We start from the raw sequence: 13766 nt of genomic DNA, 5'->3' as shown, positions 1-13766 counted from the left end.
TTACTCATTTATCAAGTTAAAAGTTAATGGTAATTTAAGGGTGTGATAGCTGAAATCCCACCGCAGAACATGTGTTTTTTGCTTCTGAATTGTGTTGAATTGTACCAGTAATATGTAGAGGCAGTAATCTGTCTTCGTTCAGGGTTAGGCTCCTCTGGGCTGCTGACAGCCGTCAGTGTTGCTTTTGGTCTCAATCCATCTCGGCTCATGACAGACTTGTTGTGCGTCCTGCTGCTTCCCCTGTGAGCGCTGTAATGTTCTCAGGTAGATTCCTGTCTGGACTGTTCGTGGTGCTCAGCAGGCTGGGTCTTTCAGTCAGAGTGCCTGTTTACTAATTAATGACGAGTTTCCAAAGAACTTTCCATGTTGCTAAGACACATCACCCTCTCTGGAGTAAGGTGTGTCTCTCCCTCTGGGTTTCTCTTCATAACAAAACTGGAGCTTCACTAAATCAGCTGCAAGCTTTTACCTTTGGACACAGAATGCTACCTCCTGACCCTGGACATTTGGACTTTTCTCCCAAGTTGGATATGAACGGTTTGTTACGTTTGCAACAGTGAAGTGATGCAGAGTTTTGTTGATGGGGAATGTGTTCTGGGCAGGTCCCCGACTGACTGTCATAGCTAAGATCTCTGTTCACATTAGCTGGTAGTCCACCAGCTCAAACCCATTTATCTCCTCCTTCACCCCTGGGATCAGGGGCACTTTTAGCCATCTTGGGTGACTGTGGTCCGGCCCCCGCTGCCCTGCGGGAGCTGACGCCCTGTCCACAAAGGACACTGTCTCCCCCGCCAGGCTCTTGTTGCGGATGCACTCGGCTCTGCTGGCCGAGAATGATGTGGCAATGCCACGTCTCGTCCTCAGAGTGCCGCTGCTACCGGCTGAAAGGTTTCTCCCTCCTGAAGCGCTTTCCCCTGTCAGCAGGTGCTGCGGGCCGGCTGCTGGAGCAGCCTGTGGGCGACTGGCTGGAGCACGTGGGGCTGCCGCAGTACGAGAGCAAACTCCTGCTCAATGGCTTCGACGACCTGCACTACATGGTGAGTTCCTCACTTCTTTTATTAGGTCCAAATTGACCTTTATGCTCTTGACTGTTTAATGTACTTTCTTTCTTTGTCTTTGCTCACTTTCATAATCTTTTTTTTCTTGTCTTTCACTGCTTACTCATACTTAACCTCAGTTTGTTTATTTGTGTATTAATCCAATTGATGCCTCCCCCATTAGCTGTGAGATGATCCCATTAGGTTTGTCTAAAGTTCAATTAGCTGAAATCCTGTAACGACCTCTGGTCTTTTTCATGAGTTTTTTTTTTTAAGCAGCTGCTGCAATATATTGATATGGGAACTGTGTATTCTGGGTGGATTCAGCACATCATTTTATATCTCACCTTACATCACAAACTTTATAAATATCTTAATATTCTGTGCGTGATTCAATGACATAACTTTACCTCTCGGCTCTCCGGCAGAGCCTTGACTGATGTTTGCTAGATTTACAAGTTCATTCAACCAGACAATTTGCAGTTTTATCTTTGCTGTCAAATATTTTGTTTACGGGAACTTTGACATCATTACGCCCCGTTGCGTCTTGAATCAGGTTTATGCTGCACTCTTAGGCTCTCAGACAGTCTGTCTCCATCTCAGGGGCCGGCTGTCCGTGGCCCCTGACCGGAGAAGCCGCTAAACCCCGGCCAGAATGAAGGAGCGTCTCGGTGAGCAATGGGATGTTGTTGCCAATCCGACAGTCGATGGAGCTCAGAGTGTGCGACGCCACTATGAGTTGGCTCTGTGGCTCGTGTCAGTAATGAGGACTGATGGAGGAGAGAATGAGAGACCCAGCTGGTAGGCTGAGCCAGTGGGCATGTTGGAAATGAGACAGACGCTTTGTGTGTCAAGATGAAAACTCTTTCCTCCTCCATCAGGCCTATCAACACCTTCACTGTTGCACTGGAAGAGACATTTGTTAGCTGTGTTTCATCCGAATAAAATCATAGATTAGATGGTATGTGAGCCACTGTAGCTTATTTCTTTGAAGAGACCCTAAAGGTGGAAATCCTATTGTCTCTTCTAAAGAAATGCAGAGCAGCATACCAAATGTAATTGCCCGTGCAGAGACAAGTTATATTCCTTGTTTTTTATGACCAGTGCTCCTGGAAGCCAGACTCTTGACAAAACCTTGGTCTTTGATCTAGCTATTTCATAACTTAAGTTAGATTTCACTTAAAATGTGTGACCTGTATAACTGGCAATATCATTGTGGACTTTTAAGTCGCAATCTCAAACAAAGCCACATTTGTAACCTTCTCGCTCCTTAATATTGTCACATAGTGTTACCTACCTAAACCTTAAATCATACCCTGTTATATTAGGATCAGTTTGTATCAAATATTGTACTTAACTCTTTTTATGATCCAACAGATGTTTTCTGTGTGCCTGGAAAGATAGAATGTTTTCCAGGGGTGAAATCCATGTTAAAACTCCATATTTCAATGGACTATGAAATTATTAAACCAGGACAACTACCCTTAAAAATCATGCAGCAGTAATTTAATACGGTACAGAGGAGGGCATAACACGTTATGAAGAAGAGCCATCTTTCGTTCATTAATTACAATAGTGATGAAGTTCCTTTTAGTCCATCATGAGTAATTGTTCCCCCTTCCCATGTACGGTATGTCACAGTTTAAAGGGTCACAGGTGGTTATTTGGTCTCCTCTTGTTTGGAGGGATGTTGTCTCCCTGATAACACTGGGTGGTCCATGTTTGTGTTTTGCCAAATGAAGGTCATTGTGATCATTGTTTTTAATTACTGTGTGTTCATTAGACTTGTAAATTAGGACCTGACTCCAGAGAGCATAAGTTGTCCTTCTAAGCAGCAATGTTTTACTCGTATGGATAGAATAACAACGCTAGAAACATGAATCCCAAAATAGATGTGAATGACTTGTTTCAGAATACATACACTGATACTTGCATTAATAATCTTTAATCTACTTTACATAACCTGACATAACCAGCATTCCAACATGTATCTGTCCCTTCATTCCCACCGAGCGTCACCAACACCCATGTTTAATTCTGTGCTGAAGCCTCTCGAGGTTTAATCTTCCTACTGTCTTTTAGTCTTTCACTCTCACACCGTATTTAGCCTTGAGTATTTCCTGTTTCAAAGCAGAGAGCCGGTTCGCTTTCTATCATTCAACACGGCTTACAGACCACCTGGCTTCCTAAAATCGCTGGAGGATTTGGAAAAAAGCGGTAGGCTTTAAACAGCTTGTGCTTCTCTCAGTAAATGTGGACCTTTTTTAAGAATCACAAATTGGTGAGTGCGAGTTGCCCTCTGAATCACCTTCATCTCTGCCCAACTGTGCTTTTGTGCAGAAGAGTGGAGAGGCATCGTTGGCACAGTTACAAGACAGATTTATTTGTGTCTAATTGTATTAGTAGTTCCAGTCAGAGGCACAGATTTATGGAGCTCAAAACGTCCAATAGTTAATATATAGGAGAAAGGAATTGAGAAATAAATGTTTGCACTAATAGATTGTGTAAAATATAAAAAAGAACACACTTATTTGATTATATGTTGTATCTATATGTATTGACCCACCCAACTCAATGAAGTGACAGAATATCTGAAATTATGAGGACGTTTTTAAATGATCACAATGTATTGGTTCATTTATATATACTTGCTTCATACATCCATGTTTTTGTTAACTTCATGTTATTTTTATTGATTTATTTAATATAGAAGACTTCCGAGCTAAATTTGAAATTGACTCCAGCAGTTACTGTACATGAACTAAATGCATTCTCGTTATTACCACGCTGATCCAGTGTATCGGCTCTAAATAACACTCAAACTCATATGCTTGGTGTGTACAGATATACAAAAGTCTAATTATTGAGATAACACAGCCTAATATCTCTGATGTTATCACGTTTTTATGATAGACATCAGGAAGTCGAACTTAGGTGCTAGCAGTAATAGTTGTGTTCATCATTAAATGAAAAAAATAATCATCATCTGAGCAACACACTTTGGAAATCTCTCTCAAATGATATTTAGCTTTCTTTTAATTTGCCCATGGGTATGAGCAGCATATAAACAGGATGTTGTTTTTGCTATGTTTGTAAATGTCCTTTTCTTAAATGTTTTATGTGAGGGACTTGCGGATGGAAAAGTAGCTCAAAGCTAAATCCGGCATATTTACGCTTGGTACATTTATTGTGTTAAGTGTTCATTACATTTGATTATTTTTTAAATGTCCGCTGTGCAGTGAGATCACTAATGAAACAGTGTTTACTCTGGCCGTCAGACTGCTGTGATCTCTGTCTGTCCTGCAGGCTCGCTCCACAAGAGGATCAATAACAGTAGTGATTGTGTTGTGTTCAAGCACCGAAGCAGAGACAAGGCTCTTCTGAAACCAATTAGATGCTTTTTATCGACTCATGGAGCAAATGTACCGATGAAACAAGTCCATGCTGCACTCCGGCCCTCCATGGTACTCACCGGTAATGCCTGTTGAAACGAATCAGCTCTTTTTTCTCCCTTCTCTTCGTCTGAGCTCAGATTCTGCTGTCTGCCGTCAGCTGTGACGAGGTCAGCCAGCGGAGCTCCAAGTTAGTTTGTATTCCAGGCAACTGTGTCACCGATTAAAGTCTGCTGCGACAAGACTTTGTTTTATGCTCATAAAGACGGCTTGAGAAGGAGTCATTTACTTTAGTTCAATGTCAGTAGAGGTGATTTCAATCTTTTGGTTTCACGATGATGAGAGAAGAATCAGACGAGGCAACATCTGTTTATACTTCAGCATTTTCTTCCTCCGTTATTCTGTCCTTGTTGCTATTTTCTACAATCGAATAGATGCAAATGTTGGAGAGAGTCAATGCCACCAGAGCCTGCAGACAAATTGGAAACTCAGTAATGGCTTCATGCATTAGAAGCTAAAGGATTGGGAATGGATTCATTGATTTTCCTGCTTGTGTAATGGTGGAGCTGAATAGTTTACCTGTTGGATAAACATTTGTGCAGGAATTAGATTAAATACATGGTTCATTTGAAGACATGTTTTTATTATCTTTGCACATCCGTCAGCTTTTAATAGTCCTGTGTTGTCTTATTACGGCCTGTTAAGGATGACAACGTATACGTTTCTCTGCTGCTGGTTAGCTGTCCTTTAGTCCTAATGAGTGATCCGTGCCCTCGAGCCCCTGGCCTGAATTCAAAGTGCTTTTAAACCAGAGGGTGTGGCGGCTCTCTGAGAGCGAGGAGAGAGCAGCATCTTAATGAGAGGAGAGGGGAAGGCAGAGATGGATGAGGCTTACAAACACACACAAAACCACCCAGTTTACAGATCTACTTTTTTCACCCAAGTTGTGCTTATGTCAACTTCCTGTAAACTAATGAATTCTCTCTGTTAGACCACTGTTAGAAAAAGTGGAACCACATTAGTCAGAATTTTCACACAGATTTGTCACCGCCACGTCTCGCGAGTTTTTGTTTTCAAAGTCTTTGAGTGGGGATGAATGGCTTATCAAGATAAAGCAGAGGTGAATGTAATGTTTATGTGGCAGGAGATGGGAGTCTCATACACTACTTTTCAAGTTCATTCAGTAACTTCAGGTAGCAAAATGTGGAGGATGGCTTTATCAATGTAATCATCAGTAAATGGCTCTATGAAACCTGATGTACTTATATGATTCTGTTTTCTTCAAGTTTGTATCTTCTTGGTCGAATGCACTTATTGTAAGTCGCTTTGGATAAAAGCAAATGAAATGTAATGTAATGTAAATCTGGATAAAATAAATTATTTTCTTTATGACGAAGAAAAGCAGAAAATCCTTAAATGTTATAATCTGAAACCAGATTATGTTGGGCATTTTGCTTGAAAATGTGATAATAGAAAATAGTTACAGATGTTGATCAAGTATAGGATTAATCAACCAACCTTTCAAAGGATTAATGATGGATTGAAACAAAACTTTTAAATCTTCTCAACTTCCAACATCGTCATGTCTTTCTATGTGAGGATACTGCAGCTACAGATTTTGTCAATTTAATTTATGATTAATTATTGAATACCCCGGACACCCATATATTAAATCAACAAAGATACCAAACAGGAGGTGCTAGCAGTTGGGAAATATATGCCTTTTAATTTACTTGACAACAGCCTTAAATAGTAAAGTAATTATTCAAATAGTTGGTGATTGATAGTTGTTAAATTAAATAGAACATTAATGAATGGACTCATTTCATCTCGAATGTCTCCAACGTGGCCCAAAAGGTCATTTTCAAAACGGATTATTTGTTCTGGGGTTTTCACTTCAAACATTTTCACACACCACAAAATCTGCAGTGCCAAAGCCTATTATTATTTAAATATGTTCTTTCTTGTGCTTACCTCAGTGATGGATTACAAAAACTGCTTTTTAAATTCTCTATGAAGTTCCATAACAGAAAACTTTGGGTGCAACCAATCATAAAGCAGGCGCTCACACAGGAAACCAAAGAGCTGCATTAAAACACTTCTACTTAAAAGTAAAAAGTGCAGGAAACAACTCGGGGAATGTAAGCAGAGACTGTGGATTCAGTCTCTTCAAACTGCATTTCCCCCACAGATCCATTTATCAGTTCATCTCCAGTGGGAGAGTAATGCAATGATCCATGTACTGTGAAAGCGCTATTATCCACCCAGCTCCCCAAATAGTCTCAATCCTCAGCTGGAGAGGCATGGATCGGTGTGTTGCTGCTCACAGATAATGGGCTTTAAGTCGTCACTTTAATGCAAGGCATTAGGGAACCAAAAGAGATGCGTCACGATGTCTTGTGCTGCTCAAAAGGAGCTCTAACTAGGGCCACGTTTCACCATATATGACATAACATCCTGTCGGAGCTTATGCTCTCATAATGCACCTAACTTTTCATTATTACTGTCTGTCTGTTTCGGTTTTACTGCATCATTTTAATCATCAGTAAATCTGCATTTTATATATAATTTAGTTTTGTTTGGCACATCTTCAATCCAAAAACAGAAAGATATTCGGCTCAATTTCCAACAACGACATGTGTTAGGGCTTCAGCTTCATTCCATCCATCTTTTCTCTGTTTTTCTGTCTTCTTTCTGTGCCTTCTGTTTTCCCTCTCTGTAATTTTCTGACCGTTTATTATTATAACCTTTTTCTCAAATCCCCCGTGACATACTCTATGAATGTTTTGTCATTGTAGAACAGCGAATCAGGGGCTAAAATTGCACTTAACATTGTGATCTTACAAACGACTTTACACAGATTACTCTGCAGTTTTTCCCCTCGCTGACAGCTCCGCTCCTCACCCTTTGTGCCCCTTGTTTGCATCTACAGCGTCTGCATGAAAAACAGGCTTTGACCTACAGACACCGTCTATCCCGTTACTGCTGCGTGTGTGTTTGTTGGTGTGTGTGTGTGTGCAGAGGTGAAGATTAACTTGAGGTTGATATTGAAGAGTCAGCCACATGAGCTGTCACAGTTTGTTCCTGAGGCAGCATCTCCCTCAAAGCATCATGGTACTTTAACATGAGATTCAGTTGCTGACCCAAGATTAACTTACAGCTCTTACTGACTCCTAACTGATCACCCGAGTAGTAATGATTTGTTTTAACTCATTTATTCTGACCACTAGCAGAGCTAACAGGACGGCACTAATGAGCGATGTTCTCTGCAGAAATGGAGGCTTTCCCTTCACATGTCTGGATGTTTTTGATTTAGTTGTTCCCTCTGAGGCCATCAGTTACAGTTAACTATCGATGCTGTGGCATTTTACCTCTGCATCTCATATTGCTGACCACTCTGCTCTTCTGACACTGATTGATCGCTCCTTTCTCCGTTATCCGTTACCTGCCACGCGGTCTCAAAGGTGCTACAGTGTGTAACAAAAGATGGGGGTGACCATCATTCACACACAGCTCCGTCAATCCCCTCCCCCTAACGCATACATCTCATTTAGGAGGTTATCAATGTGGCTCCCCTACTACAGTCACTAGGTCGGGTCCCAGGGAGTAATTGACCGTTTTCTGCAATGGTGGCATTATGTGTGATCAATACTCCAGCACTGGCTATTCTGGAGCATTGATCTATAAGTTCCAATACGTTTTTGACTCAAATACCTTAATTGATGTTCTCTTGCATGTACTGCACAGTTCAATACTTATTTTAATACAGGCGCCGTGCCAGTGATATCCTTTAGAAATGTAGGCTTATATCATTTAACAGAGATGCTGTTTTGTTTTGTATTTTCTTCCATAGGGGAGCAATGTGATGGAGGACCAGGACTTGAGAGAGATTGGGATCACAGACCCGAGCCACAGGAAGAAGATCCTGCACGCGGCACGGTCATTACCTAAAGTGAGGAATCATTGATTCTAACTTCAATACTCATCCCAGCATTGCAAAACCTGATTTATTCTCATGTGTCTGATTATCACAAGGTGCTAATCTCGCCTGAATACCAATGCAGTACCGCAGTATATTTACCCAAAAACTGTCATTAGTATAATTATGCGTAACTTGCACCTATAGAACTATTGTATGTTACTCCTACTTCTACTACCCTACATTTAAAGGAAATATTCTACTTTTTACTACTCTGTTTATATTTATATATATATATAATTACCGGTCAGTAAACAATGGGCTTATACAATACCATGCATTGTTAATGGTTTAATCCAATGGATTCTAACTTCTTTGATTGTTATGCCTTACAAAAAAACATTGTCATCAGAATCAGAATCAGGTTTATTGCCAGGTAGGTTCACAAGTACGAGGAATTTGACTTGATGTCATGGTGCATACATAAAATATATGTCCAATGTCATGTATATTTGTTGCTCTAAAAAGTTGTTTCCCCTAAAAACTTTCATTTATTTTAATTCAAATTTAATGTCTGTTTTTTTAAGGCACTAATAAATGAAAATATCCAATATTTCTCTAAAGAAAGAGAAGTCAAAATCTATGTTTCCTCTTCTTTATTCTGCCACTTGCATATAGATAAACTACTGTAACTTCACTTACTGCAGACCAGCCACAACAATACAATGATACTCATACCTTGATGCATCAATAATGCAAAACTAATAATGAATTAAGTCAAAACATATCTTAACATACCTTACTTTTGATACTTAAAGTACATTTTAGTTGATAATAAATCTGTCATTTTACTTATTTGGACTGTAAAAGCAGGACTGTTAAATATGTTAAAAAGCACATTAGTGACTGTGTTGCTGTCCTGCAGGTGAAAGCTCTGGGCTGTGACGGCAGCGGCTCCATCTCCTCCTGGCTGGAGAACATGGGTCTGCACGAGTACTTACACAACTTCCTGACCAGCGGCTACCGCACTCTGGACTGTGTCAAAAACCTGTGGGAGCTGGAGATCGTCAATGTGAGTCACAGTGACGCACGCAGACTGCGAGGAATATCAGAGGGTGAAATTAGTTTTAGGGAAACTTCAGAGAAGGGACAAGTTGGACAGTTTACTCCAGCTTTAGTTTTGGGAGGCAAGAAACTGAAACTCTGGACGTTAATACACAGAATGTTGGTGTTAGATATTTGGGAAGAAGTTTAAAATGATCCGAAAACAAATCAGTAATATTTGAGGTAGTCCTATGAAGTATGAATACCTATATTTCACTAGTTAACAAGGATGCGTTAGTGAAAGTTATTAAAAACACATTTAGGTTTGGATTTAAGGGTTAATGTTTTTTATGACGAGTTTATTATCAGTGTCAGATGTGTCTTGGTCTTCTTCCAACTGTCATGGTCACATATTGTCCTTTGTCCTCTAGGTGCTAAAGATCTGCCTACTTGGTCACAGAAAACGCATCATTGCTTCGTTAGCGGAGAGGCCGTACGAGGAACCTCCAGTCAAGCCTCCCCGTTTGTCTCAGATCAGGGTAAGACCCTTCACACTGTTTTACCAACAACTTTCTAAAGGTTGAGTGACAGTCTAATGGTTTACCTTCCTCCCAGACTTGGTTTGCTTTTAGTCTAGGAATCTTGCAAAGTATGTGTTTTGGGAAAAATGACCATCACTGTTGATCATGGGACAACTAATGGTGTCTGATTCTGTCTCTCCAGTGCCAAGACCTGCCCGGATCCTCATCCCCCCTCAGTCAGATGGACCCCTACACAGGACGCTCAATGGACCCTCTGCTGCCAGTAGGAGAGCCTGGGAGGAAAAAAGTGCCAGAAAGTGACTACGACGCCCAAAGATATCAGAGCGATCGACACCGATCACATGTATGTTTACGTCTTTCCCTTCAGCACTACTTTATGTCCTACAGCAGGGGTGTCAAACTCAAGGCCCGGGGGCCAAATCCGGCCTGCGACTTCATTTTATGTGGCCCCACAAGAGCTTGCAAAGAATATTATATGTTTATTATACGGTTACATGCTACTTTACAGAAGCACGTTGCCCATAAACGACATGTCCCACAATGCATCTCAAATTTGACTTTTTCTCAGAATTTGACTTTTTTTGTCCAAATATGCCTTTTTTCTTAGAATTAGCCTTTTTCTCATAAATAGATTTTTTTTTCAAAATGTCGCTTCTCTTTTTCAAAATGTCACAATCAATGTTTTTCCAGAATGTGGCTTTTCTTTTAAAAGCATATTGTGACATTCTTACTGAAGAGACTTGCAATTATTTGCTCTAGACTTCTGCTTTCAGACGTAGTTAATTATGAAGTTATATTAATTAATGATATAGTCTTAAAGTTACAACCGGCCCTTTGAGTGCAACCATAATGCTGATGTGGCCCGTGATGAAATTGAGTTTGACACCCCTGTCCTACAGTATCTTCATGTCGTGATAAAAGTGAGCCACTGCCAGACTTATAATCATACTTCCTTCTTCCAGGATCGGTATGATGAGCGGCTTCGAGAGCCCCGTCTGACCCTGCGGCCGCCGAGCCTGGCCACCCCGTATGCCCCGGTGCAGAACTGGCATCATCAACCTGAGAAACTCATCTTTGAGTGCTGCGCTTACGAAGCCAGTGTATGTATACAACTCATTGTCCTTCCTATATGATGCCGTTTTTATCCATATATTCACCAACCTTTTCTCTCTCTCATTCTCCGTTGCAGTACCTCGGCTCCATGCTTATTAAGGAGCTACGAGGTACAGAGTCCACGCAGGATGCCTGTGCCAAAATGCGGGTAAATTACTTCTCGAAGCTCATGTGACAAACAATGCATATTTCTTTATGAGTGAGCAGTAATTCACCTTAATGTCCACTCTTTATACGTCCTTTTTTCCTCCAGAGGTCGACAGAACAAATGAGAAAAGTCCCCACCATCGTCCTGTCCATCACTTATAAGGGTGTGAAGTTCATTGATGCAGCCAATAAGGTAACTACTACATCCCATCCTGCTCAGTGTAAAACTCAATATCTTGACCCTTCATGCCTCGTGCAAATAGCAAGCATTTTTTGTAATATTTTGAGTGTCACAGCCGTAAATCCCTCTGCTTCTTTTCTGTGATTTGAAATGTCATGCCTGCAAATGTAGGTCACATTAGTTCCTGTTTGACTGGAAGCAAGTGTGCTTGTATTGACATTTATTTGACTTCAATAAATAAAGACATTGAAAGGTTGTCTTAGAAGCACAGCCTGATTTTTGATGTGTATGCCTACACTTTCCTGCATATTGGGATGTTATGTTCTGTTATATGAAGTCTTTATAGAGTGAGTCTTATGCCAACCCTCTCCTCTGTGCAGAACATCATCGCAGAGCATGAGATCCGGAATATTTCATGTGCAGCCCAGGACCCTGAGGACTTGTGCACGTTTGCCTACATCACCAAGGACCTGCAGACCAACCACCACTACTGCCATGTGTTCAGCACAGTCGACGTGGTAAGGATGCTCTTATTGTCCTATCAGCTTAATCTCACATAGTTTAAAGTGACCCTGAACAAATACTCATTATACTTCTACCTGTAGTGCTATTAATCAATCTAGATTGTTTTGTGTGAGTTCCCTGGAGGGAAAACTGCTTGTAACATAAACAAGGTGAAAATAATAAAAGGAGAATTTCAAGTGTTGCAAAAACGTCCTCACTGGTGAATTTGAATTCCTCCAACATCATGCCCCAGACTTGAACTGAGGAGAAGTGGCAGCTCGCATCGTCAACACTGTTATCTGGAGACGGAATTTTCTCAAGGTGTCTCGCTTCAGCTGCTGCCGATTGCCTCCTTGTAGACACAGTGCTACTCTGGCCATGATGACTGTCCCTCCTTAAACTACTCGGTCCCCCCTGACACCGGATGATTATCCTGCTAATCTTTCCCATAATGCACCAAGGGGCTTTCCAGGCTGAAGTCAGTTAAACTAGGCTCATTTTCCTCTTCGGGGCTTAAACGAGGGGCTTTGTCTCAGCAGTAATGCAGTCGGATAGCAGCTGCTGTGAGATGTGATTGGTTATTCTAAACTGTATTGACCATAGAGCTGCAACAATTAGACGACTTATTGATAAATTGATCTTTGAAAGTTGATTGAAAGCTTAAGTGGCTTCTAATGCAAAATAAAGCAAGAAAGTTCAGCCATTTAAATTATGGAGATTTCTATCTTTACTGTGTTTTATATCATGGTAAACTAAATATCTTTGCGTTTTGGACTGACAAAACAACATTTGAAGACATCACCTTGGAATTTAAGCAACTAGAATTTTCTCAGTATTTTCTGACATTTTATAGATTTGAACAACTTATTCATTAAGAAAATAAATAGGAAAATAATTGTTAGTTGCATCCATTTTTGACCATTCTGCTGCTACCATCCTCAACACATAGAGAGGGATCACAGAGCCGAACACGTCTGTCTGGTGCAGAAGGCACGAGACAAATCAGGGCATTAACTAAACAAGTTGAATAACAATATGCAGATGATTTCGTAACTCTGCGTCCTTTTTGTGTCTGTGTTCCTACCATGATTGCTTATCCAACTTTCCAAGGTATGCCGTGTGAAGCTTGAATGCTCCGTCTGAAGTCTGAGGTGCTTGATCACACTTGGAAGCTGTCAGTGTTTAACAATAGAGCGCAGCGTTCTAGTTAAGTTACTGCGGGGAGCGGTTTGCTGTTGCACAATGCTCTCAAGATTAAAGCCACTTCTCCTTGGTACAAAGACGTTTTATAGAATATGTACTTCATGCGTACTGCAAACAAAATATTGTTGTTCAAACAAAGCCGAGAATACCTAAAAAAGGCTGCCTTGCTTTTCCTCTTTCTCCCTCTCTGTGTAGAATCTGACCTATGAGATCATCCTGACGCTGGGCCAGGCGTTCGAGGTGGCCTATCAGCTGGCTCTTCAGGCCCAGAGGACCAAACAGCCCCAGAGCCTCCCCGTGGGCCCCGGCTCAGAGCTCATCGAGACCAAGTCCAGCCGACCTGTACCAAAACCACGAGGCAACGTACGGAAGTCAGGGGTAAGTGGACCTCGAACATAAATATAGCACAAGACACCATATAAACATTTTATGAGATAGTTTATTGGACATGATTAAATAGAGCAACACATTTAAGTTCTCCTCCTGTGGTGGAAGTATATTTTTCTGACCCTTAAATGCTTTTCCTGTTCATTTGGCAGTCATTTCAGGCTCTGTGTAGCACGCATGGTGCAAATGTGGGAGGAGAGGTGAGGGGTGCAGTCATCTCAATTTTATCTATAGGGGGTCTGCAGTATCATACTTTTTAAAAAATCAGCAAAATTCAATATCCAGAGAGAAAAAGAA

General features: G+C 41.0%; 1 protein-coding gene across 10 annotated transcripts in view; it reads left to right on the top strand.

The window, feature by feature from the left end:
- LOC117479576 (ankyrin repeat and SAM domain-containing protein 1A-like) overlaps positions 1–13766 on the top strand; it is a 62887-nt gene that overhangs the window by 44846 nt on the left and 4275 nt on the right. For 7 of the 10 annotated variants that reach the window (XM_034126667.1, XM_034126663.1, XM_034126662.1 and 4 more), the window contains 10 exons: positions 922–1037; positions 8283–8381; positions 9274–9420; positions 9824–9931; positions 10116–10277; positions 10897–11034; positions 11124–11195; positions 11301–11387; positions 11756–11893; positions 13278–13460. In XM_034126667.1, the coding sequence (XP_033982558.1) occupies positions 922–1037; positions 8283–8381; positions 9274–9420; positions 9824–9931; positions 10116–10277; positions 10897–11034; positions 11124–11195; positions 11301–11387; positions 11756–11893; positions 13278–13460 (1250 nt within the window). The remainder of the gene's footprint in view (positions 1–921; positions 1038–8282; positions 8382–9273; positions 9421–9823; positions 9932–10115; positions 10278–10896; positions 11035–11123; positions 11196–11300; positions 11388–11755; positions 11894–13277; positions 13461–13766) is intronic. The other 3 variants (XM_034126661.1, XM_034126669.1, XM_034126665.1) reach the window with 1 other exon arrangement.

This window comes from Trematomus bernacchii, unplaced genomic scaffold (genome assembly GCF_902827165.1).
Source record: "Trematomus bernacchii unplaced genomic scaffold, fTreBer1.1, whole genome shotgun sequence".
In the NCBI taxonomy this organism is placed as follows: Eukaryota; Metazoa; Chordata; class Actinopteri; order Perciformes; family Nototheniidae; genus Trematomus; species Trematomus bernacchii.
This window is presented reverse-complemented; position numbering and strand designations above follow the sequence as displayed.